Below are 27,522 nucleotides of genomic sequence, written 5' to 3'. Positions count from 1 at the left end.
TAAGGCCTGTTGAAAATCCTTATACGTCATTGACCCATGTATGTTATAATGTTTGGTTTTTCCACAAATACCATACCCGATGTACAGCGCAGTAACCATGCCATGCGTTTTGGGACATTGCATGTTCATACCTGCCATACCTTTTGTGTTGATACAACAGGGTTGGCCTCCGCCTCCGCCCTCCATGCTCCAGTGTCCTCCAAACCCAAGAACAGCTGCCCTGCAATCTCCAAACCACAGGAAGGTCAGTCAAATAGTTTTTATTCCTCCGTGTTTGCTTGTCACTACACTCTTGTATCCATTCTGTTCTGTCTGTTATGTGGAGCTGTTCAGTTCATTTAGCAGGGTGAATGAAGACCGGAGGGCTGAGCTGCTGCTCCAATCTGATTTAGACTTAACCCTTGTGTTGTCGTCCGGCCGACCATGAACACGTGTCCTCCCAGCTCTAGATGAAACATGAAAATGATCAATGTTTTTGTTGCTTTTTGTCTAGGGATCGAGGATCTAGGGATCTAGGATTTTTTTCAAGGCCGATACCGATCATTAATCGTTGATGAAACCGATTCTGGAACCAATATGTCTTTACAGTGAAAATGAAAATCTTGAAGTCAAAATTAGGATTTTGGAATGTTACAAGCTCCAACACAAATAATATATTTAATAAATGAGAAACGTTCACCATAATCCCCAGTAACAGAGAGTCAGATAGTGTTGTGGGGGGGGACATGAAGTCAGACTCAGTGGTGAGATAAACTGAAGCAGAGGGACAGACACAGAGCTGTAGCAGAGCCAAAGTACAACACTTTTTAATTCATTCATGTTATCAGTTATCAGGAAAATAAAACGCTGATACAGATCATCTGCAAACTGACAAAAAAACGGCCCGATAATCAGCCAGGTTCAATGATCGGTCCATCCCAAATTTTTTCAATGCTTTTTTTCCAACTACCAGCAGTATATACCCCACTAACACCGAGTTTTACACTTATTCTTGGAATTCATGGTCAATTACACACCTCATTTTTATGAAATTATATATAAGTTAAAGAAGCAGAAATAATGAATTACTTTGACTAATGCTTAAGCTCAGAGGATGTTGATGGATAATTACAGACTGGTTTATGTCAGAGTTTAGTCACGAGTTTAGTTCTGGATACAGTTAATTTACTGAATTGTTGCGTTGAACTCGGATGGATTCCTGTGTGATATGATTCCAGATTCTTAGCTTACAGTTAATGTACTGTTGTTTAAAATGATTCTGGGACACATCTCGTTGTAATTGATTGTCTTTGCTTCTCTTTCAAAAGACATGGAGGAGATGTCCGATATCGAAGGTGTATTCCCTTTTGTTGTTTGGTGTTTCACCAAATGCAATGTTCATCATCACCCAAAACCACAAATATCATCAATACTAATGTGGCTGATGTTGCTTTATGACTTCTATTAGGTCATCAAAGCCTAATAGAATATAAACCATGGGATAATGTTACCATCTATATGCATGAGTGTGAAGTGCAGAGGGATTCATATTTAGTGGCTGTTTACCGTTGTTAAAATGATTGTGACTGACAATAGATGTGTTCAGATAACTTCACTGTGACTGTATGCAACTGTTCATGCTCAGTCATCGTTCAACATTAGCATCAGTGGTGGCAAGTTTGACTCTGAACAACAGAACCTCAGACATCATGCCTGTACAGAGATAATATCTATGCTATTATTTAACAGAGTAAATGTATGGCTCTAACAGGTGTTTGTGTTTGTGTGTGTGGGTGTGTTTGGGTGTGTGTGGTGTTGTGCAGAGATCAAGACTGTACCAGATCTGACCCTGGAGTCGGACATGAAGCTGGATAAACTGGAGTTATTCCTAGGCAAGCTCAACAGTAAAGGTCAGTCTTGTTCGGCACGCTGTCTACAAGTTCATCATCACCTCTGCTTGGCTCCATACTCAGTCACTGAGTTCCGAATTAGGCCTTTCACATTGTTCACACCATGAAAAAACGGTTCCCACATTATAACCATACAATAGGGCTGGGTACCGAATTCAGTACTTCTGGCACCGACCGAATTGCCTCTAAAGAATTGAGTATCGAAAAATGCCCCGTCATGCAATACCTAATTTCAATACCTAAGGATTAAATCTCATCAGAGTCAGTGAGCCAATAAGCACGCAGCATGCTTCTACCAAGATCTACTAATGTCTGTGATTGGCTGTCTACCATTACACGTTGTAGAGGTACACAGGAAAAACTCTACGTTACACAGATGGCACACGTAGTAGGAGCTGAAAAATGAATAAAAAGATTTGTGCCGTAATGAAATGCTAATGAAAGTGAATATTTAACTAATATTCCCCGTTCACATGTAGCTGTGCAAAACAGGACTTTTTCAAAGTTTGCCAGCGGCGGTGGCGGACTTTTTGGACCGTGTGAACACTGTTGATATCCAAGTCTTTGATGATGTTTAAAATTAGCTGTGTTTCTCCTTCTTATCAGGTCTGCAGCCTTGCAAACTGTTGGCTGGTTGGTTTGTGTACAGAAACCATAGCAACGCACAGAGCTGATCATAAGTCATAAACAGGCAGGAGGCCGTAAACTGTGGTAATTCCCGATTGAGACGCATATTCTGTATACATGTCCAAAGAATGCCTCTAAAACCAGAATAATACCGACATATCACCCATGTCTTAATCAAAAAATGCTATGTTTGGAAAAAGGCCTTATTCGGAATATCCTACCAGAATATGCTGTTTAAAGCATATGCTGTTTACACCTGTATCAAATTCAGAATATTGTCATATTCGGAATAATAGTGGAATATTGGTGTGCATGTAAAGGTACTCAGTGATGCAGCCTGTGAGCATAAAAACACCGTGGTGGCTTTGAAAAAAAATTGAAAATCGTATGTATCATGATTATTTTTGCGGCTATTTTCAAAATCGATTTCCCCTAGAATTGATATCTTTTTATTTATTTTTATATTTTTTTTACCAATGTTTGACCTTAAAGTGCCCATATTATGAAAAAATCACTTTTTCTGGGATTTGGGGTGTTATGTTGTGTCTCTGGTGCTTCCACACACATACAAACTTTAAAAAAAATCCATCCATGGTGTTTAGAGTGAGATACGGTTTCTGAATGTGTCCTGCCTTCAGTCTCTGGGTGAGCTGGTCAAAATCGGCACGGCTTGTGACGTCACAAGCCGAAACGAGCAGGCTAACGCAACCATTAGTCATAGCATTAGCATGCTAATGCTAATGCTAACGCTAGCATGCTACCTCGTTCTCAATAGCAAAGCACTGCTACAACACACACAAGTTCACCATAATCTACAAAAGAACTACTTCCATGTGCGCCCTCATTTAGAAGTCTCCCAGCTAATCCTGCCTTGTAACTGACCGAAGTTGGAGAAACAGCCTTTCTTTTACTGTCTATGGAGCTAGCTAGCTGACATGATCTACATCTGAGCTACTGGGCATGTGCAGTGCAATCAAAGATAATACAGAAGAAGAAGAAGAAAAGAGGTCTCACTCTGTAGCTAAAACCGAGACCAGCTAAAAAGGGGATCTGCAGCAGTGAGAGCGAGCGGTGCAGTACAACAAAAATATGGTGTTTTTTGAAAATTAAACCATGTAAACCTATTCTGGTACAACCTTAAAATACAATTATGAACCTGAAAATGAGCATAATATGGCTGCTTTAATATTTTATGGCGACTACATCATGTCCGTGTCCAGCAAAAAAAATGCAGAAAATCCATGTTATGTTCTTCTTAACATATGAAATAACAAATGTCAGAATGACTGACTGACATGTGATTTGCAATATTTGTAGAAAACAATTAGTTTTTAGAAATGTCTCATGATATATTGTCTCTAGAAGAGTAGTATTATTATTATCTATTATGACTGTTGTTGAAGAAGGAAAAGAAAATCCCAATACTATCAAATCGCAATAAATGAAAATTGCCATATATAGTGAATCTCTGCCCATGTATTGTGAAAGAATCGAATCGGGACAAAAGCTTATCGTCCCAGCTCGCATCATCTCTGGTTAGATTCTTGCCAAGGACCTTTGTAGCACATGATTCCCCCTCTAGGTTCCTGTCGCATCTCTACTGTCCAAATATACTTAAAGAAATAGAAATATATAATAAATATATATCTAAAAAAAGATATCGGGGCCGCACGATATGAGGAAAATATCTAATTCTGTTTATTTTGACTGATGATTCACGATATTGGAGGGAATGATCATTTTTCTATAATTATTCTCATTTTCATGATTATAAGGTGATTTTTTTTGCGAGGATCTGTACCAAACCACAATACCTAGTTCCGAATGGTTTGACACATATTTTGCCTTTAACACATGCACCTTGTTACATAAATGTTATTTGATTTGGATATTGCACTAGTCCATATTGGGATTTTAATAAAATTGCGATAAATTGTGCAGCCCTAAAAGATGTGCAACAAAAGAAGAGCATTTTGTGTATCTGTTTACAGCACAGCCAAACAACATATGGACTGAGAGAATTAAACGGTGAACAACAACTACATTTCCACACGTCTTCCACATTGCTCTTATCTTCCACATCAGGTCCAGGTCATGCATTTATCATTTGTCTGCAGACAATTTCAGTTCTGTGCAGAATGAAATGCACCCTGCAAATGCAACATTAAAATCTACCATTTAGAGAGGCAAAAAAATTAAGAAAAAATGAGTCATTAATAGTTTCAAAAATGGGGTTTGATAAATACAAATCTGGAGGGTGCATGCATAGAAGCAAAATTCTGTTATTTCAAGTTTTCTTCACAAATCAAAGTTACAATCTTAATTTCTCAATTCTCAATAAATAAGCAATAAATAAGCACATCTTAGCAAAACATAAGTGCAGTGATGCTTGCACAGGCTTTGGCAGATTGTCTGTAGTACTAACTTCAATGACGTGTGATTATTGTGTGATCCTGTCCCTCCTCAGTGTCTGGACTGCCAGAAGCAACCATCACCGTTACCCAGAAGAAGGTAAAGGAAGTGATGAGCCTCGACGACGAAACTTTTTCCAAATTCTACCGCCACGTGGAGGAGCTCCCCTCCACCACCAACAAGGTGGAGATAGACGACGACTTTGACGCCATTTTCAGTCCCCAGGTGCCAAGGTAAACTCTCAGTGCCACAGGTCACATTTTCAATAGGAACCCTGACAGACAGAGGACGGCCAATTACTTCATGTCCTATGGTCCTGTGATTTGGACCGGGATACATGATAACCTATGTCAGAGTGCAGGGACCCAGGTTCCATTCAGCCCAAGATTATTTGTTCTGGGAGATGGGTCAATCCTAAACGGGATAGATAGCACATAAGAAGCTGGGTCCAGACTAGTTTAATGATAGCCAGACAGATTCTTTTAAGAGGATGGAAGAATGAAGGGCTGCCGACTATCCAGGAGTGGGCTTGTGAGATGGCTAGGGTGGCGGCGTTTGAAAAAAAATTGAAAAAACGGTTTTCCAGATTGGATGTCTATACTAGAAAATGGGGAAACTATGGGGAAAGCCGTGCCTTAAAAGAAGCTCATGCTCTTACAGGTCAAAGGTCAGTTAAGTGAACAGGCCGCTCCAACCGTACACAGACAGACAGGTGCACCTGCACCATAGACCCTAAAATAATAATGGGCGTAGCATCAGTGACGTCACCCATTGGCTTGTAGACTGCCGCTTTGAAGCCAGGAGATAGCATTTTGGCCGTCGCCATCTTAGTATTTTAGCTGTGTTTGAAACCGTTCCCTATCACGGAAATAGTGCACTATATAGTGTGTTTGCCATTTTTGTAGTACTACCTGAACTTCCTGGAGGGCTCCTTAAAAGCGTTGTGCTGGGGAGAGACGTGTATGATGGGCTTATGGTGTTGTCATTTATACATATGTACTTTTGTTCTCGCTGGTTAACCATGCCCCTCCACCTCTGATCTCTCCCCAGGCTGACCTCAGAGATGGTGCAACACAGGCGAGCGGTGCGCCCAATGCGTAACGTCCAATCATCTCGGAACCCTCTGAAGATGCTGGCTGCCAGGGAGGACATCAGACATGAGTACACAGAGCAGAGGCTCAACATTGGCCTGCTGGAGAGCAAGAGGATGAAGGCTGAGAAGAGTGAGTAAGGGTGGATGATGAGCTAGAAAAAGCATGAGAACAAAACACTAAGGGATACAAAATGACAGGGTCCCTTGTCAAAAACTCTTAATATATGTTTTGTGTCTAAGTGACTGATGGGATTTTTTTTTTTTTTTTTTAATTGGTCCAGTATTAAGCAAGGCGAAACAAGCTGCAATGTAACGTTAAATGGTAATTGTGCACCTTCAATTTCCGTCCACTAAAAGTGCTTGTTTTACCACTGACATACAACACAAGTGTCTGACAACACTATGAAAGGATCCCTACAAAGGTCGAGTATTTTTATAAAGAATAAGATCCTTCTTGTTTAACATGAAACAGCCCTGAAATCGTTATCGCCAAAGTCACCAGACTCCATGTAAATAAACAGTACTTTTGGTATTGTAAAACACACAGTCATTCAGTACATTCAAAGTCGATAAAAACAAAATAAAACTAGAACTGCAAGCAGTTATGACGGGGCCCAAGCCTCCAATGCCAGTCGCCCCCGACGCCCCGGGAAGCTGCGCCACTCGCCCCCGATGACCCAGGGAGCTGCGCCAAAGCGGGACCTAAAGCATTACGTGGGGGGGCAAACATTGGTGAATATCGAGAGGTTTGTTCCGCAAGGTCTGCGTTACGGTGTGAGCAGCGACGTCTGCGGTACATTGCTGTTGCAAACGTAGTGGTTAACAGTTGATCTCCATGCATACACAGACTACCTTTAACAATTCTCTACAATAAACAAACTTCTTAACCCCCCTGACCACAGGGGACAGCAGAGAGAAATGAGAGAGTGACTGAGAGGGTGGAGGGGGGAGGCAGGTGTGGTGGTTGAAGGAGCAGGGGAGATGGTCAGGTTGTTGTAAATGGTGTCATAGTCGCTGATTTATGTTTTCCTCCGTGGGTGCTCACAGGCGCACGCCCTTTAAAAAAAAGTAGTCAAAAATGGTTTGCATTTCAGAACCTTAGGAAATGGACGGCGGCCGACGCGAACACACACGCCTATTAATTCGATAATTAAGCCGTAAAGTAGGTTTCATCTCAGGACAGCGCCACTTCTCACAGATACAGATAGCATTGGAGATGAAAAGTTTAACTGACACGTAACCGCGATCAGCTTCGTGGGAAATTAAGAATCAATGTCACCGACATAACCAATCACACTATGACAGAAGCTCCACTTAGCACCAACTGCAATGTTTAATTTTAAATGAATGTAGCCCACTGGCAGTCTGGCACACGTGGGTGCTCAGTATTTTCTGTGGGTGCTCGAACTCCGGAGCACCCACAGTATCGGCGCCTATGAATGGTGTTGATTTTTGATTGAAAAAGTGAGAGAAAAGAGTTGCTAGGGGAGCACGCAAAAGCAAAAACCAAAACGTAACGGTAGGAGGTAAATATCAGTAAATATTGAGAAGTGTGAGCTACAAGGTCTGTGGTACAATCCCATTGCAAATATGTCATTAACAGTGATTGAGTTAAAGTGCCAAAACATGTCTACGTTGATTATAGCGCCCCCTAATGGCCGACCTTCGCCAAATTTGGTAAAGAGCCTCAGAGCCGCATGCCGAACGAGCACTACAAGTTTCGTGGTGATTGCTTTTACTGTGGCAGAGATATTGCATATGCAAATTTCCCATTTAAATGCATTGAGTTATTGGCCAAAACAAATAAACGTTGCTTATAGTGCCCCCTAAAGGCCGATCTTCGCCAAATTTGGTACAGATCATCACAGTGGCATGTTGAACAATGACCTCAAGTTCCTTGCTGATAACATTTAATTTGGCCGAGATATGATATATGTGTGGGGTAGCTAGCTATGAAAATTTGTTTGGTCGTCAAATGCGCATACTTTAACGTAGCAAAATTCCTTGAGTAACTTTTGGTCAGGTCCATCTGGAGATGCTACCTACCAGGTTTCGAGCTGATCCGTCGCACGGCCTAGGACGAGTTCGAAAAAGTTGGTATTGCGCGATATTGTGAAAAAGATTTTAAGCAAAAATGGGCGTGGCCTATATCATGTGATTCAGACAGATTCAAGGAACACGTGGATGTAAGGATTTCTAATGTGCGATGTGTAATGTGGGAGTTAAAGGCAAAAAACATTATAGCGCCACCTAGTGGTCCACATGTGTAATTTTTGGTAGGTGTGGTCCATGACCCATTGTCTATCTACCCTGTAAATTTAAAGTTGTTCACATTAGTGTAAGTGGTGAATCTAGACTTGGGTCCCATAGGCCACGCCCACTTTGACCCCTCAGTACCCCACTCTAGAGATGGCCTCAGGAGTGGCCCTAGATGGTACCCATCAAATTTTGTAAAAATCGAATGAGCCGTTCATGAGATATAAACCTTTCGTACTTGTAGCGCCTCCTAGTGACCAATTTTCGTAAAACGCGTGGGGGACCTCCAGAGGGTCATGTCAAACAAGAATCTAAAGGTTGGCGTTGATGGCATTTATTTTGGCTGAGATATGGCAAAGTTGGTGTTTTCATAGTTAGCTACACAAATTTGTTCGTGCGTAATATGCGCAATTTTTATCCTAGAAAAATTCTTTTTATTAACTTTCTGTCAGGTCGGTCTGGAGATGCTAAGGTCAAAGTTTCGTGCAGATCGGTCGCACGGTCTAGGAGGAGATCGAAAAAGTAGGTTTTTGATAAATCGCGATTTTTCACACATAAAAGTCTAGGTGGAAATGGGTGTGGCCTATATCACGTGATTCAGTTGGATCCAGGGAATGCTTGGATATATGGTTTTTAAATGTCAGGTGTACGGTGTGGGATTTATAGGGCAAAATGTGTTTTTTCTGCTATAGCGCCACCTAGTGGTGGACGTGGGTCAATTTTTGCGCCTGAGGTCCTTGCGGCGTTTCGGACCAGTCCTGAAAATGGCAACCCCCCACCATGTACGGTTTAGGCTGTAGTCGGAGTTTTAGACGGAGAAGAATAATGAAGAAGAAGAAAAATCAGTAGAAAAACAATAGGGTTCCACAGCCCTGCTGTGCGAACGGCGTAGCTCTTGCTACCGCCGGTTCTTGCAGACTCGGGCTTGGACCCCTAAAATGGGCATGGCCTATATCATGTGATTCAGCTTGATTCAAGGAACACGTGGATGTAAGGATTTCTAATGTGCGATGTGTAATGTGGAAGTTAAAGGCAAAAAAACATTATCACATGTGTCAAACTCAGGGCCCGGGGGCCAAATCCGGCCCATTGCAAATTTTTATCCGGCCCGCATTTCAATTTAGGTTCGCAGCAAAAATCAGGAAACTGTTTTTCATACTGTAATTATGCGACACTGCCGTGCAGAATTTAACAGATTTGCCGACTTTAAGACTCAGAATACTCCGCAAAAGCATTGAGTTTTTTTTAACATTCAGGCTGTGAAACAGGTTGTTGTTAGTCGGCTGGGTGGCAGCTGCTTTTAAAAATATAATGTTTGTTTTTCATGACTTGCTAAATTCTACGATGGCTAAGAAACTTTTTTGCTGACTTTTTTAGGGTTTTAGTCGACCAAACTGTATGTGAGAAAGCTATATGAGACATGCAATAATACAAAGTTAATTGACTTTTTTTGCTAAATATAAGCATGTCAATAAACTCTTATTGTGATCGTCATTTCCAGTGTGGCACTTAGTGAAATTGAGTTTGACACCCTTGCCCTAGATGGTACCCAACACATTTTGTAAAAATCGGATGAGCAATTCATGAGATATAAACTTTTTGTACTTGTAGCGCCCCCTAGTGACCAATTTTCGTAAAACGTGTGTGGGACCCCCAGAGGGTCACGGAAAACAAGAATTTAAAGTTTGCCGTTGATAGCATTTATTTTGGCTGAGATATGGCGAAGTTGGTGTTTTCATAGTTAGCTAATATGCGCAATTTTTATCCTATCAAAATAATTAGGGGTCCAAGCCCGAGAAGAAAAGCTATGCCGTTCGCACAGCAGGGCTGTAGAACCCTAATTACTAAACCGTACATGGTGGGGGGTTGGCATTTTCAGGAATGGTCGAGAACTCTGCAAGGACCTCAGGCGCAAAAATAGACCCACTTCCACCACTAGGTGGTGCTATAGCAGAAAAAACGCATTTAGCCCTATAACTCCCACACCGTACACTGTACATTCAAAAACCATACATCCACGTGTTCCCTGGATCCAACTGAATCACGTGATATAGGCCACGCCCATTTCCGCCTAAACTTTTATGCATGAAAAATCGCAATTTATCAAAAATCTACTTTTTCGAACTCCTCCTAGACCGTGGGACCGATCGGCACGAAATTTGGCAGGTAGCATCTCCAGGTGGGCCCGACAAAAAGTTAATAGAAATTATTTTGATAGAATAAAAATTGTGCATATTACGTACAAGCAAATTTGTGTAGCTAACTATGAAAACAGCAACTTTGCCATATCTCAGCCAAAATAAATGCTATCAACGCCAAACTTTAGATTCATGTTTGTCATGACCCTCTGGAGGTCGCTCACACGTTTTACGAAAGTTGGTCACTAGGGGGCGCTACAAGTACAAAAAGTTTATATCTCATGAACCGCTCATCCGATTTTTACAGAATTTGTTGGGTAACATCTTGTACCATCTCTTGAGGCCAACCCTTGAAGTAATGAGGGGTCAAAGTGGGTGTGGCCTATGGGACCCAGGTCTAAATTTACTACTTACACTAACATGAACAACTTTAAATTTACATTGTAGATAGACAATGGGTCATGGACCACACCTACCAAAAATTACACATGTGGACCACTAGGTGGCGCTATAATGTTTTTTGCCTTTAACTCCCACATTACACATCGCACATTAGAAAACCATACATCAACGTGTTCCTTAAATCAAGCTGAATCACATGATATAGGCCACGCCCATCCGGCCACGTCCTAGGCCATGCGACGGATCAGCACGAAACCTGGTATGTAGCATCTCCAGATGGATGTGACTAAAAGTTACTCAAGGAATTTTCCTACGTTAAAGTATGCGTATTTGACGACCAAACAAATTTTCATAGCTAGCTACCACACACGTATCATATCATATCTCGGCCAAATTAAATGTTATCAGCAAAGATCTTGAGATCCTTGTTCAACATCCCACTACGATGCTCTGTACCAAATTCGGCGAAGATCGGCCTTTAGTGGGCGCTATAAGAAACGTTTATTTGTTTTGGCCAATAACTCAATGCATTTTAATGGGAAATTTGCAATTGCAATATCTCTGCCACAGTAAATGCAATCAACACGAAACTTGTGGGGCTCGTTCGGCATGCCGCTTTGAGACTCGGTACCAAATTTGGCAAAGATCGGCCATTAGGGGGCATTATAATCAACGTAGACCAGTTTTGGCCCTTTTACTCAATGCTAATGGGATATTTGTAATGTAAATGTACCACAGACCTTGCAGCTCACACTTCTCAATATTTACTGATGTTCTGACTGGTTTTTTACAATAAACAAACTTCTTAAGCCACCTGACAAAGTTTCCACAACCTTCACAGTGGACAAATGAAACTCTTTTCTCTCACTTTTTCAATCCAAAATCAACACCATTCATAGGCGCTGATGAAAATACTGAGCACCCACGTGTGCCAGACTGCCAGTAGGCTACATTCATTTACAATTAAACATTGCAGTTGGTGCTAAGTGGAGAGTCTGTCATAGTGTGATTGGTTATGTTGGTGACATTGATTCTTAATTTCCCACGAAGCTGATCGCGGTAACGTGTCAGTTGAACGTTTCATCTCCAATCCTATCCGTATATCATTTTTAAAGGGGATCTGTATATGCGTGGAGGTGAAATGTTGACCGCTACGTTTGCAACGGCGACGTACCGCAGACGTCGCGGCTCGCGCCTCTCGATATACCTATACCTAGATTTTGGATTGAAAAAGTGAGAGAAAAGAGTTGAATTTGTCCACTGTGAAGGTTGTAGAAACTTTGTCAGGTGGGTTAAGAAGTTTGTTTTATTGTAAAAAACCAAAGGAGCAAGCAAAAGTAAAAACCAAAACCTAACGGTAAGAGACAAACGTCAGTAAATATTGAGAAGTGTGAGCTGCAAGGTCTGTGGTACATTTCCATTGCAAATATCCCATTAAAATTGAGTAAAAGGGCCAAAACATGTATACGTTGATTATAGCGCCCCCCTAATGGCCGATCTTCGCCAAATTTGGTACTGAGCCTCAGAGCCGCATGCCGAACGAGCACCATAGGTTTCGTGGTGATTGCTTTTACCGTGGCAGAGATATTGCATATGCAAATTTCCCATTCAAATGCATTGAGTTATTGGCCATAACAAATAAACGTTGCTTATAGCGCCCCCTAAAGGCCGATCTTCGCCAAATTTGGTACAGAGCATCATAGTGGCATGTTGAACAATGATCCCAAGTTCCTAGCTGATAACATTTAATTTGGCCGAGATATGATATGATACGTATGTGGTAGCTAGCTATGAAAATTTGTTTGGTCATCAAATGCGCATACTTTAACGTAGCAAAATTCCTTGAGTAACTTTTGGTCAGGTCCATCTGGAGATGCTCCCTACCGAGCTGATCCGTCGCACGGCCTAGGACGAGTTCGAAAAAGTTGGTTTTGCGCATTGCGCGATATTGCGAAAAAGATTTTAAGCAAAAATGGGCGTGGCCTATATCATGTGATTCAGCGTGATTCAAGGAACACGTAGATGTAAGGATTTCTAATGGGCGATGTGTACTGTGGGAGTTAAAGGCAAAAAAACATTATAGCGCCACCTAGTGGTCCACGTGTAAGTTTTGGTAGGTGTGGTCCATGACCCATTGTCTATCTACCCTGTAAATTTAAAGTTGTTCACATTAGTGTAAGTGGTGAATCTAGACTTGGGTCCCATAGGCCACGCCCACTTTGACCCCTCAGTTCCCCACTCTAGACATGGCCTCAGGAGTGTCCCTAGATGGTGCCCATCAAATTTTGTAAAAATCGGATGAGCCGTTCATGAGATATAAACTTTTTGTACTTGTAGCGCCCCCTAGTGACCAATCTTCATAAAACGCGTGGGGCACCTCCAGAGGGTCATGGCAAACAAGAATCTAAAGTTTGGCGTTGATAGCCTTTATTTTGGCTGAGATATGGCAAAGTTGGTGTTTTCATAGTTAGCTACACAAATTTGTTCGTGCGTAATATGCGCAATTTTTATCCTATAAAGATTATTTTTATTAACTTTTTGTCAGGTCGGTCTGGAGATGCTACGGTCCAAGTTTCGTGCAGATCGGTCGCACGGTCTAGGAGGAGTTCGAAAAAGTAGGTTTTTGATAAATCGCGATTTTTCACGCATAAAAGTCTAGGCGGAAATGGCCGTGGCTTATATCACGTGATTCAGTTGGATCCAGGGAACACGTGGATATATGGTTTTTAAATGTGAGGTGTACGGTGTGGGAGTTATAGGGCCAAACGCGTTTTTTCTGCTATAGCGCCACCTAGTGGTGGACGTGGGTCAATTTTTGCGCCTGAGGTCCTTGCGGAGTTTGGGACCAGTCCTGAAAACGGCAACTCCCCACCATGTACGGTTTAGGCTGTAGTCGGAGTTTTAGGCGGAGAAGAATAATTAGGGGTCCAAGCCCAAGTCTGCAAGAACCGGCGGTAGCAAGAGCTATGCCGTTCGCACAGCAGGGCTGTGGAACCCTATTGTTTTTCTACTGATTTTTTTTTTCCATTATTCTTCTCCGCCTAAAACTCTGACTACAGCCTAAACTGTACATGGTGGGGGGTTGCCGTTTTCAGGACTTGTCCCAAACTCCGCAAGGACCTCAGGCGCAAAAATTGACCCACTTCCACCACTAGGTGGCGCTATAGCAGAAAAAACGCGTTTGTCCCTATAACTCCCACACCGGACATTTAAAAACCGTATATCGACGCGTTCCCTGGATCCAACTGAATCACGTGATATAGGCCACGCCCATTTCCGCCTAGACTTTTATGCGTGAAAAATCGCGATTTATCAAAAACCTACTTTTTCGTTCTCCTCCTAGACCGTGCGATCGATCTGCACGAAACTTGGACCGTAGCATCTCCAGACCGACATGACAAAAAGCTAATAAAAATAATTTTTATAGGATAAAAATTGCGCATATTACGCATGAACAAATTTGTGTAGCTAACTATTAAAACACCAACTTTGCCATATCTCAGCCAAAATAAATGCTATCAACGCCAAACTTTAGATTCTTGTTTGTCATGACCCTCTGGAGGTCCCCCACGCGTGTTATGAAAATTGGTCACTAGGGGGCGCTACAAGTACAAAAAGTTTATATCCTCAACGGCTCATCCGATTTTTACAAAATTTTATGTGTACCATCTAGGGACACTTCTGAGAACATCTCTAGAGTGGGGTACTGAGGGGTCAAAGTGGGCGTGGCCTATGGGACCCAAGTCTAGATTCACCACTTACACTAATGTGAACTTTAAATTTACAAAAATTACGCATGTGGACCACTAGGTGACGCTATAATGGTTTTTTGCCTTTAACTCCCACATTACACATCGCACATTAGAAATCCTTACATCCACGTGTTCCTTGAATCAAGCTGAATCACATGATATAGGCCATGCCCATTTCTGCCTAAAATCTTTTTGGCAATATCGCACAATGCGCAAAACCAACTTTTTTGAACTCGTCCTAGGCCGTGCGACGGATCAGCACGAAACCTGGTAGGTAGCATCTCCAGATGGACCTGGCCAAAAGTTACTCAAGGAATTTTGCTACGTTAAAGTATGCCCATTTGACGACCAAACACTTTTTCCTAGCTAGCTACCACACACGTATCATATCATATCTCGGCCAAATTAAATGTTATCAGCAAAGAACTTGAGACCATTGTTCAACATCCCACTAAAATGCTCTGTACCAAATATGGCAAAGATCGGCCATTAGGGGGCGCTATAAGCAACGTTTATTTGTTTTGGCCAATAACTCAATGCATTTAAATGGGAAATTTCCAATTGCAATATCTCTTCCACTGTAAATGCAATCAACACGAAACTTGTGGTGCTCGTTCGGCATGCTGCTTTGAGGCTTGCTACCAAATTTGGCGAAGATTGGTCGTTAGGGGGCACTATAATCAACGTAGACCAGTTTTGTCCCTTTTACTCAATCGATGTTAATGGAATATTTGCATTGGGAATGTACCACAGACCTTGCAGCTCACACTTCTCAATATTTACTGAGGTTTGCCTCCTACCGTTACATTTTGGTTTTTGCTTTTGCATGCTCCCCTGGTTTTTTACAATAATAAACCATCTTCTTAACCCACCTGACAAAGTTTCTACAACCTTCACAGTGGACAAGGGCAACTCTTTTCTCTCACGTTTTCAATCCAAAATCGACACCATTCATAGGCACCGATACCGTGCAATTAAACATTGCAGTTGGTGCTAAGTGGAGCGTCTGTCATAGTGTGATTGGTTATGTTGGTGGCATTGATTCTTAATTTCCGACGAAGCTGTTCGTTACGTGTAAGTTAAACGTTTCATCTCCAATCCCATCTGTATTTGTGAGAAGTGGCGCTGTCCTGAGTTGTTTACGGCTAAATTATAGAGTAAATAGGCGTGTGTGTTCGCATCTGACGCTGTCCATTTCCTAAGGTTCTGAAATGCAAACAATTTTTGACTACTTTTTTATTTTTTTTATAAGGGCGTGCGCCTGTGAGCACCCACAGAGGAAAACATAAATCAGCGCCTATGACACCATTTACAACAACCTGACCACCTCCCCTGCTCCTTCAACCACCACACCTGCCTCCCCCCTCCACCCTCTCAGTCACTCTCATTTCTCTCTGCTGTCCCTGTGGTCAGGGGGGTTAAGAAGTTTTATTGTAGAGAATTGTTAAAGGTAGTCTGTATATGCATGGAGATGAACTGTTAACCACTACACTTGCAACGGCAATGTACCGCAGATCTCGCGACTCACACCTCTCGATATTTACTGACGTTTTCCTCCCCACCGCCAGGCTTTGGGTTCCGCTTTCGCACGCTCCCCCTGGGCGTCGGGGGCGACTGGCGTGGGTGGCTTGGACCCCGTCATAACTGCTTGCAGGGTAACAGTATGTGGACGAGCGAGGTCGAGAGTTACTGAAGAGAACGAGCGCCAGGCAGCATTAAAACAAAGCAGTAAATCAGAGAAATAAAATGTTGTTTTCGCTGATTTCTCACTCAAAATGCAACTGTAGCATTATCCAAATTCATAATTAGAAACAACAAATAATATATCCAGCTACAAAAAAGACGGAAAGTCGAAAGTTAGACAGAAGTACAAAGAGTCAATGGCTATGAAGATGATCCACCGTCTGGTCTCTTCTCATTGGTTTAAACTGGCAGCTTTCAGAACGCTGCAGACCGCTGTGTTGCAGTAGCTGCAGGATTTATCTTGTCTCGTCGCTAATCTTTGGTTTGGACTTGCTACCACACACACAGTGAGTGATACAGAGTGAAATTGTAAGCTGTTGTTAATGACTTTTACTTGCTTCACTTCAGCTACATTTACTTGAGGTAAAGATAAAGGAATATTTTATGTGGCTATAGAAAACAATAGTCTAGCTAGTGTAAACGAGTGAAATACAAGAAATAGCTCTCCTAGTAAGGTATCCGAAGCGCTCTATTCTTTACCATTAATATAGCCTGCTTTCTCTATAGTATTAAAACAATATCAGTTCCTAAATATCATAGTGTCACTGTTAATGCTATTGTACCAGTATATCCTTCAATTCATTGAAGACAGAGAGAGAGAGAGAGAGAGAGAGAGAGACCAAGGCATAGCCTAAACTAAATTATTTCATGATATTATATATGCTTGATTCTGACCAACTTAACTTTCTGCATTCCTTTGCTGTAATAAATTAAACAAGTATGTAGATGTTGCCTAAATGTAGACTAGGCTATATATGAGCATACATACATACATACTAGAACTTTTATTCATCTCGCCATCAGGTTATTAAATTCAGACATACTTTAAATCCTTGTCAACCATATTGCAACGAGCTCAGCATATCATGCCTGACTGGAGTAGTGTGTTTTTCTTTAGGAGATGGGAAGGGCAGACAGCACATTGCCTGTTTCATCATTTGGGCTGCCTTGTTGAGTGCAGCGGCACTGAGAAAATTATATTTCACATAATTTAAGCTCTTTTTTTAAAAACGATATGGGATTAGTCCAACGAATCGTTCGGTTTGTAATGGGCACCTAAATGAAAGCCTCGTACCGAACGTTCAATACGAATATGTGTATCGTTACACCTATTGTAATTAAATAGTCTTATTTTGACCTGCAACTTATCTAATAGAGAGAGGAATTAGGTATGGTATTACTTTACCACACATTTACACGGGCAGATAGATAGCGGTTAAGTCTTAGCCTAAAGAAGAACTCAGCAGGAGCTCAGTCTGGCCTAAGTAAACCCCCCCATGCAGCTTTGATGGATCTAAAAGCTAACTTTAGAGTTTGTAAGTAAGATTTTGCAAGGGAAAGTTTTGCATAGCCTCGGGGCTGAACCCCCCCTGTCTTTCAATCCTAGTGACGTCCCTGCCCCACCATGTACGGTTTAGGCTGTAGTCGGAGTTTTAGGCGGAGAAGAATAATGAAGAATAAGAAGATTAATCAGTAGAAAAACAATAGGGTTCTACAGCCCTGCTGTGCGAACGGCATAGCTTTGCTATTTCCGGTTCTTGCAGACACGGGCTTGGACCCCTAATAAAGAGGCCGCAAAACATACACATCTCAATCTCAGATACAAAATGTACCCTCACTGATATTATACAGTCTAATAAATTGTTCAGGACTCGTGCTGACCAACAGTACATCTGGGATTGCAGTCAGTTTCCTCTCATTGTGCAGAGCAGTCCTTAAAAGCTAGTCTGGTCTGTAGCTAGTTTTGAGAGTGACGTTAGATAACCCATAAAGTCAATGTCATGCTACTCCTATAACTCCCTCCTTCACCTTTTCTGACTGCAATAAAAACACTTAAACTGTCTTTGGAGTGTTCTATATTTGTTGCAGTCATGTAGAGACGATGCTTGTCAGGCTTGAAAGGTCATTTACACTGTAACTGTTGTCGCATGTCTATCTGTCTGCATAAAGGAGCTAAATGTAACGGTTAAATGTGTGTTATGTCTGTTTCTTTGTGTGTCATCTCTCCGTGCTCTGTTGTGTTCACTGCAGTGACTAAGAACTCTGGTTTCTCGGATGTGGCTCTGGCTGGTCTGGCCAGCAAGGAGAACTTCAGCAACATCAACCTGCGCAGCGTCAACATCTCGGAGCAGATGTCCAACAACAGCGCCGTGCCTTACAAGAAGCTCATGCTCTTACAGGTCAAAGGTCAGTTGAGTGAACAGGCCGCTTCGACTGTACACAGACAGGTGCACCTGCACCATAGACGGTAAAACAATAACGGACGTAGCATTAGTGACTTCACCCATTGGCTTGTAGACTGCCGCTTGCATTTTGGACTTCGCCATCTTGGTATTTTGGAGCCAGAAGTGGCCATATTTGAACAAAAGGGCAAAGCTGCGGAGGGTGACGTGGCTAAGCCAGTGTCGTGAATGGTTTCATGTTCTGCTTTATCAGCTGTTTTAAAATCAATTGGACCGTAATTCACAAAAATGAATGTGTCATACTAAGTTTGGCCTTGTTGTAGGTTCAGTTAGCTTCTACTGTAAAGTTACATGTTGTAGCACCTGCTACTCTCTCTGCCAAAGGAAATGGTTATTAATTATTTCTTTTTACTTTTAGTACGTACTGCAGCCTCCCTTACAATGTACATTCTGTTGCATGCAGTATGCATACAATTCATCACATTGCGCCTTGAGCGCTGACCCTTTTGCTTATATATGCTGCGCAAAGGATTGTGGGTCAGAGCAACCAGAAAAGCATGCTGGCTTGCATACTGCAAAATCTGTCTAGACATCCTGGTATTTTTGGCATACTGCATTTGACATACTATTTATCGGGACATCCTAAATCGTTTTCTGACATACTAAACAGGATGGTATTATGGGTGTTGGAACACAGGGTAAGAGTCTGCAGCCTTGCTAGCAGCTCTGTGAGGCTGTACTTAGGCACAGCAGGGCTTTGAGCTAAATGCAAACATGCTGACGTTAAGCAAGTACAATGTTTACCATCTTCACTATCTTAGGTAATCTTGTTGTTTCCTTAGTTTTGAAGGTATTTGGTCACACACCAAAGTATTGGAAAAATTTAAAATTTGACCTGATGATGGCGCTGGATGAGAAGTGACATCTAGTGCATTGCGGTTACTAGAGCCACACCAGTAGCCTGGCTTGGCTAATAAAGATGAAAGCGCTGTTCAGCATTCAGTTCAAAATTCACTACACTTCTAAATTAAGTTAAATTAAGTGTTTTTTTTTGTTTTTTTGTTTGTTGTTGCTCGACTCGGTCAAATTGCACCTAGTCTCGCATTGTCAGACCTTCATTCACAGTGCTGTGGAGGAGGGTCTGGCTAGTCCACTCAGCATTTCGGGATGGGAGAAAAACATGCTCTGGTTTATTGGCGTTTCTTTAACCCAATAAGGATCTTGGCGGCGCTAAGCGCCGGACACAATGACGGTGCCTCTGCTAAATAGTCTCAGGAAGGAACTTGTTTTGGTGGAACACATGTATGTTCAAAAGTAGTTTTAATCGTGCAAAACTCAGATTGGACAGATAGTCTAGCTAGCTGTCTGGATTTACCCTGCAGAGATCTGAGGAGCAGTTAACCATAGTCCTCACAAATCCACCAGAGTTTAGAACGCCAACACAAAGAAAGAGGAAGGGGATGGACATCCGGCCTAAAATGAGGGACATTTTCCAAAGGGAAATTTCCAGCGGTACCTGTACAATCCACTAAACATCTAAAACTAAAACTAAATCCACTAAAAAAATAGTGGAAGTTTTCTGATCTTTTAAATGAGCGTGTTTGTTTTGTGGAGACATATCTGTGAAGTATAGAGCCAGTGAGGCTGCATCTTTACCAGCAGTTGCAGTTCAGTTGTTCGAGAGTATGAAAGAACAAATAGCTGCTGTCTTACACAAAAGCTTTGGAGGATGCTGCTTCAGAAGCGTCCTTTCCAGAGGATATCTAAACTGGGACACGAGAGTTGGTCTATTTTGGTGTCTTTGCACCTCCTCCATGCGTCTGTTGGTGACAGCTGTGGCTCTAAATCATTCTCCCCAGGTCACCTCACGCTATCCTGGGCTGATCCCTCTCCTCAAAACCCCACTGTCTGTAATCCAGAGCAAATCCACCACTCCAGGGGTACCGCTTTGTTAGGTTAGCTGTCCCAGCCTGACAGTGTTGAGAGTGGTGCGATAGAATAGCTTCTGCACGGATCACCTGAAGAGCCAATGGGATTGTGAGTCACTGAGGCCCCTAAAACCCTAGAGTTTGACACATTTATGATTGAATGTAGATTGCAAACAGTCCGTGCTACATTATAGGTTTACAGACAGAAGTCAATAAGACACCATAAAGACAGCTAGAGCAACAACTAAACCTTCTTGAAGAAGCCATGCAGAGCAACAGGAAGCAACAGTTACACATCAACAGTATCCACATTCAGTACAGGAACAAGGCAGATACATGAACAGAGTCAAATGGTGATGATTGGCACACTGGCTTGCCCCAACACCCCCAATATGATAATCCAGGCATGCTGACAGTGATAATCAGAGCTGTCCCTAATAAGCCACCTGTCTTGTGTGCTGTGTTTTTTCCTGCCTGTGTAACACCAGGCCGACGGCACGTGCAGACCAGGCTGGTGGAGCCCCGAGCGTCCTCCCTGAATAGTGGCGATTGTTTCCTGCTCATCACGCCGCACAACTGCTTCGTCTGGACCGGAGAGTTTGCCAACGTCATTGAGAAAAACAAGGTGAGTCTGGCTTTTGAGTACTAAAAATAACCCAACAAATATAAAATAATAAAATAAAAAAAAAAATGTGTGTGTGGGTTGGTGTGCAACCATGTGTGCGTGCACGCATGTCTGTCTGGGGGTTGTTGCAGGAAACGGACACAAAACAAGGCTATTCAAAGCCTGGACTGTCTGATGACCTGTGATTGGCTGAACAGAGCGCTGACCTCAATTGGAAACAAAAAAGGGAAACCCTGAGCCATGGCCCTTATTATTTGTGAGGGGTTGTTTGAGTTTAGGTCAATAAAGTTTGCAGACTCTTCTTCCTGAATAATGAACTTGAACTTTCTTCACTAAAAAATATGCATGGATGTGTTCCTCGTGTTTTTTGTATGAACAGTCTGTAAACCAAGTGTGTCTCATCAGTATATTTTAATAAAAAAAACGATCTGTCATTTTTTTCAGGCTTCAGAGTTGGCCAACTTCATCCAGAGGAAGAGAGATTTAGGTTGCCGAGCTAACCATGTCCAGGTCATCGAGGAGGCCGTCGGCACACATAGCCATGCTGCCAAGGATTTCTGGAAGATTCTGGGAGGGCAGTCGAGCTATCAGTGTAAGGATTAGTATCTGGCATAAACCCAACCTTGAGGGAAACAGTCCCTGAAGCAATGAAATGTAAGCTGATGGCCTTCTGTTTCTTCCTGCAGCTGCAGGAACCCCAGATGAAGACGAGCTGTACGAGGGTGCCATTGTGGAGACAAACTGTATTTACCGCCTGATGGATGACAAACTGGTCCCAGATGATGATTTTTGGGCCAAGGTGCCCCGGTGTTCTCTGCTCAACCCCAAGGAGGTCAGAAAACCTAAAGTATATATGGGATCTAAATACGTTGTACTTTGACACCACCCAATGGTAATATGAAAAACCGCACTGTGGGAGACAGTAAAGCCTGCTGGTGGTGTCAGATTGGTAAAATTAAAAACGCTCTGTGCTCCTGTGCAGGTTTTGGTGTTTGACTTTGGCAGCGAGATGTACATATGGCATGGGAAGGAAGTGACGCTGACCCAGAGGAAAGTGGCCTTCCAGCTGGCCAAGCACCTGTGGAACGGCACCTTTGATTACACAAACTGCGACATCAACCCGCTTGACCCAGGAGAGTGCAACCCACTCATACCAAAGTATGGAAACATATAAACATATACTGCATCATTATATAACTGTGTGTGTGTGTGTACAATGTTCTCTGTGGTTTATTACGTTTTGAAGGTTTTTCAAGTGGCAAAAGAAATGTTGCCTAATGCACACCTGGTAGAAGGTGCAGAGGAAAATCATGCAAAAGAATGTGTTGAATTGCCAACTATTTGGACATAGGTGTTCATCAAAGCATCAGACTCACAATGTGAAACAACAACAGTAGAGCTACAGGCTGAAACATCCAATCACAAAAAGCTTGCTTGTTAAATTGTCCACCACCTACCGTATACAAATTAAAGGAACATTTATCTGTTATCTGTCTGATGTATTTCAGGGTTTCCCCCAGTGTATTGCAAACACCGTGGCCCACCGGGCCTAAGTTGCCCATTTGGGGGCGGGGATTTGTGAAAAAAAGTTTCGAAAAAATTTATTTTTAGCGGTTTTTATAGCTTTTTTAAATTCTTAATTTCGCGTATCCAGCCATCATTTGGTATAACTAAAACTATTGGGCTCTACATTAATGCTGCCATCAGTCTGGGACTGGCCCCAGATGGGCCCTCGTCGATAAAAAGGCAAGGCAGCTTTATTTGTATAGCACATTCAGCAACAGGAAATTCAAAGTGCTTTACATAAAAACGATTAAAAAATTTAATAGCAGATAAAATACGAGATTTTAGGCTGCTAGTGTGGGACAATGTATAAGCCGTTGCTCTATACGCGTAATCCACCCGCAATCCTTGCCGTTCCCAGCCTAACAACTTTTCTGGGTGAAACCCTGAATTTGTATCTGATTTTAAAATATCAGATAACGACAAAGGGCTCTCTACTTCTGTCATGATGGAGGGATTGCAAACCTGCAATGGGAGTTTGTTATATTTACACTATTTGTTCATGGGTTTTATTTTAATGGTAGTTAGATATGAAACAGTTTTGAATTAGCTGGTAAAGAAACTGCTAAACCATCCAAAACAATGTTATGTGTATGAATGTAGAGTGTCAGTCTCACTTGATGATCCTAATGTTCTTAATACATGTCATTCACGAGCGAATGCCACACATCAGGGCCTGAAATTAACAGCCGATCATGCACCTAATGCGGGTGAATTTTGCCATTGGCGAGTGAAACTGGCTGGTGAAATCAACCTGCCATGTTGGTTAGGTAAAGATAATTAAGCGATTCATTAGTTGCTGTTTTTCCATTGTTGCTCATTACATTACATGTCATTTAGCTGATGCTTTTATCCAAAGCGACTTACAATTAAGTGCTTTCAACTGTGAAGGTTCAAACTCCAGACAACAAGTAGTCAGTGCAAATACATTAGCTTTAAATAAGCAAAACTACAAAGAGACATATGAAAGTGCAGGTTCAAGAATTTTTTTTTTTTTTTTACCCGAGGTGTAGTTGAGTAGAAGAGATGTGTTTTTAGCCTTTGGCGGAAGATGTGTAGGCTTTCGGCCGTCCTGATGTCGATGGGGAGCTCGTTCCACCATTTGGGAGCTAGGACAATGAACAGTCGGGATTTCGTTGAGTGATTAGTTCTCCCTCACTGTGAGGGGGCAGCAAGCAGTTTGGCTGATGCAGAGCGAAGTGGGCGGGTTGGGGTATATGGTTTGACCATGTCCTGGATGCTCTTTTACGTTTCAACCAAGTCTGCCATTTTGCTTGGATTTGAGTTAAAAAAAAAATGTGTAAAGAGACTGGCTGAAACAAGCGACCAACAACAAGATGAGTGCCACTACTACTAGGCCTGTAACAATTATTACATACTGTAATTTTCTTATTTGCAATCATTTTTTTACATAATCGCCGTTTCTTTGTTTAACCGCCATTAGTTCCTAACATTAGCTAAGGTCCTAAGTGGTATGACTGTTGATGGTAAATGTCAGTTTTACGTTCATTTAAGAAAAAAATACAATGTTTTATGTTAATAAAGAGGCATGGTTTACTTCATAGGCAGTGTAAGTAAGTAAAGTTTATATAGCACTTTTGGCAGATAAAGTCACAAAGTGCTTTGCAGTAAAGTGAAATATAATAAATAAAAGTAGGGCTGTCAAAATAACGCGTTAATTTCGATTAATTAATCTGAGAAAAAATAATGCATTAAAAAAAATAACACAGATTAATCCATTCCATATTGACGTTTGACCCAGAGCCGTTCTAGCCACCATTGGACTGTGAAATGAAGGAGGGAGACGAGAATGTGCTGCCTGGATCATTAACTGGAACATTTACTTGTAAAAATCTCCTTCCTGCCAACCCTGGCTACCGAAATCTGGAGCCACTGATATGTCTGCTCTTCTCTCTGATGCTCTGAAACAGACGATACAGGAAACACAAACACCGCTGCACGGGACGCTAATTAACACTATACTCAACAGCAGCTAACGTTAGCCTACCGCTAGCTAGTTAACACTATACTCAACAGCAGCTAACGTTAGCCTACCGCTAGCTAGCTAACACTATACTCAACAGCAGCTAACGTTAGCCATCCGCTAGCTAGTTAACACTATACTCAACAGCAGCTAACGTTAGCCTACCGCTAGCTAGTTAACACTATACTCAACAGCAGCTAACGTTAGCCTACCGCTAGCTAGTAGCTGGATTAAACACGGTTACAATGCTGACAGCTAACTCTAAACGGTGTAAAGTTTGACTGTGTTTTACTGTAGAGGATTCAACACCAGGATGTAACAATCTGCAGCTGCCGTTGTCGGAAAAACAACACAGACGGTGCGTTCAATGAAACTGGTAAACTACAGCCTCGTGGTGCATTTGAAGTTATTGTAAATGTCCTTTTCACATCTGGTGGTTGTTTTTGTCATTCAACAGCAATTTACTAGTGAAATAAGTTATTGTTATACATTATTATTAAATCATTTAATTTTGACCATATGGCCTTAGCAATAAACAAGCTTCTTTAATGTCACCGACTGTTGTTTAGTACCCTTTTTTTTTCTTTTCTTTTTTTACTTTCTTAAAAAGTATCGGTTCAGGCACCGTTAATTATGTATGCGATTAATTTCGATTAATTAATCGACAGAGTATGTAATTAATTAGATTACATTTTTTAAACGATTGACAGCCCTAAATAAAAGGCATAAGAATACAAAGGAAGACATAGGTACATAAAATACGACAGCCATAAAACGTGTGTTATTACATTATCTGGGTCACATGACAGTGATGTGACCATATATGTATTCTGGGATTCATTCAAAACTTCAATTTGTTTGGAGAAGTAATACATAAATACATATATTTTGAAATTTGACTGAAGGAGACAATTATATTATTGATCGCACTTTTTTCTGAGACAGTTAATTGTACAGTAACATTTGGAATTGTTACAGCTCTAACTACTACAGTGCATTAAGAACATTGATTGAAGTACTGGTATTGTGTCACTGACGGACTGTATCCTCTTTGCCTGCAGGAAAGGTCAGGGCCGACCGGACTGGGCCGTGTTCGGCAGACTGACCCAACACAATGAAACCACCCTGTTCAAAGAGAAGTTCCTGGACTGGAGCGACTCCAGGAAAACACCAAGTCCCACAAAAAGCAACGACCATGCCGCTGATCCAAAGGTATCAAAAAGTACTTCAGTTAGAGCTGGGCGATATGGAGAAGATCAAATATCATGATATTTTTGACCAAATACATTGATGTCGATATTGTGGCGATATTGTTGGGTTGAGAAGTGGTGCTTTTCACAAAATATTTACACATTGAGATTTGTGATAAATAATCATCAGTAATGTGGATATAATGACTAAGTGGGTAAAGACAAATAATAGAACAGCTAGAACAGTCTGGTAAGTTCAGAAAATGACATCACTTTACTGTAATGCAGCCTTTAAAACCAGGAAAATGCTAAGCTTCATATTACGATATCCAAAGTCTAAGACGACATCTAGTCTCATATTATGATATTAATTTATATTGATATATTGCCCAGCCCTACAAATCCGCCTATATGGGAGCCCGCGGGCAGTTACTTTGTGGCCCCCCTACTTGACATCAAAGTTTAGTGTCAGTGCAGCCCGCGCGTTGTTCTGAAACGCACCTTTTTGCTGAGTCGTTGTGTGTGCCGCGCTTTTATTTTATTTGTTTAGCACTTACGGGCTACCATAGCTAGTCTCGTGACTGCGGCGTTTGTTGTCAACCGTTGTCAAGCTAGACAACCGTGAAGTACCTGGGGAAGTATCAACGTTAGTCACTTGGTTGAAACGTGTTCCAGAGTGACGGAAAATATCTGCCATCACCCAGTTCCAGTCATGTCTCTGTGACCCCTGTGGTAGAGCGTGCGCCCCATGTGCCAAGGCTTAGTCCTTACCGCAACGGCCCTGGGTTTGATTGCGACCCTTTGCTGCATGTCTTCCCCCCTCTTCCCCCCTGATGCCTGTCTACAACTGTTCTGTCAATTAAAGGTCAAAATGCCCCAAAAAATTATCTTTAAAAAAAACAAAAAACTTTGAAGACCCCAGTATCAAATGCACATCCTGTCCTTCATCTCCGTCCCTCATCTAAATCTTCACCCCAGGAGCAGTCCACGTCTGATCAGCCCCACGCGTACGACGCCTCCCTGATGCTGCCCCTCCATCAGGCGCCCGTCTGCACCAAACTGGACGGGTTCAGTGTGGGCCGGGGCTACGGCCTGGTGGAGGCAGAAGACTGGCGGAGCTACGAGGTCAGCACACTGGCTGTGGAGCTGTGGCACATCCTGGAGTTTGACTACAGCCGCCTGCCGCTGCAGAGCATCGGCCAGTTTCACGAGGGCGACACATACGTGATGAAGTGGAAGTACATGGTCAGCACTGCAGGTTAGTGTTAACCTATTGTCACATACGCACCATCACTTATTCACACACTTAAGGATCTTTTGTCTAATAGTCAGTAGTCTTAAATCTGTATTGATAACTTCATTTATCAGTGCTCTGCAGGGTTATAAAATATTTTTAGTAAACTGAAACTAAAAACTAAAACCTTCAAGAAAAACTAAAACTAAACTGAAAACTATATTGCCAGGTTAAAAAACTAATAAAAAACAAATCAAAATGAATCCTTGCCATTTTGTTTTTTAGCTATTATATTTCACTATTGAAAAAAGGAGACTGCATGAATTCCCGTCACCTCTCGTGACATTGAACCACAGAAACTGAACCGACATGACATGAGATGGCGCTGCTTGACATCGGACACTAGTCCACAAAGTAGCGCAAAGATTAAACAGCTACTGTACTTAAAACTAAACCTTTCTGAAAAATAAATCAAAATTATCAAACACACTCAAACTAAAATA

At 41.9% G+C, this 27,522-nt stretch overlaps 1 protein-coding gene across 15 annotated transcripts in view; it reads left to right on the top strand.

Annotated features, from left to right (window-relative positions):
- svila (supervillin a) overlaps nucleotides 1–27,522 on the top strand; it is a 160,174-nt gene that overhangs the window by 113,275 nt on the left and 19,377 nt on the right. For all 15 annotated transcript variants that reach the window (XM_031298250.2, XM_031298242.2, XM_031298252.2 and 12 more), the window contains 11 exons: nucleotides 161–244; nucleotides 1,803–1,889; nucleotides 4,984–5,161; nucleotides 5,979–6,151; nucleotides 18,344–18,499; nucleotides 20,912–21,048; nucleotides 21,493–21,640; nucleotides 21,735–21,880; nucleotides 22,031–22,206; nucleotides 25,657–25,807; nucleotides 26,764–27,043. In XM_031298250.2, coding sequence (XP_031154110.1) covers nucleotides 161–244; nucleotides 1,803–1,889; nucleotides 4,984–5,161; nucleotides 5,979–6,151; nucleotides 18,344–18,499; nucleotides 20,912–21,048; nucleotides 21,493–21,640; nucleotides 21,735–21,880; nucleotides 22,031–22,206; nucleotides 25,657–25,807; nucleotides 26,764–27,043 — 1,716 coding nt within the window. The remainder of the gene's footprint in view (nucleotides 1–160; nucleotides 245–1,802; nucleotides 1,890–4,983; nucleotides 5,162–5,978; nucleotides 6,152–18,343; nucleotides 18,500–20,911; nucleotides 21,049–21,492; nucleotides 21,641–21,734; nucleotides 21,881–22,030; nucleotides 22,207–25,656; nucleotides 25,808–26,763; nucleotides 27,044–27,522) is intronic.

Source organism: Sander lucioperca, chromosome 23 (genome assembly GCF_008315115.2).
Source record: "Sander lucioperca isolate FBNREF2018 chromosome 23, SLUC_FBN_1.2, whole genome shotgun sequence".
Classification (NCBI taxonomy): Eukaryota; Metazoa; Chordata; class Actinopteri; order Perciformes; family Percidae; genus Sander; species Sander lucioperca.
The sequence above is the reverse complement of the archived record's forward strand: the minus strand, read 5'-3'. Positions and strand labels throughout refer to the sequence as shown.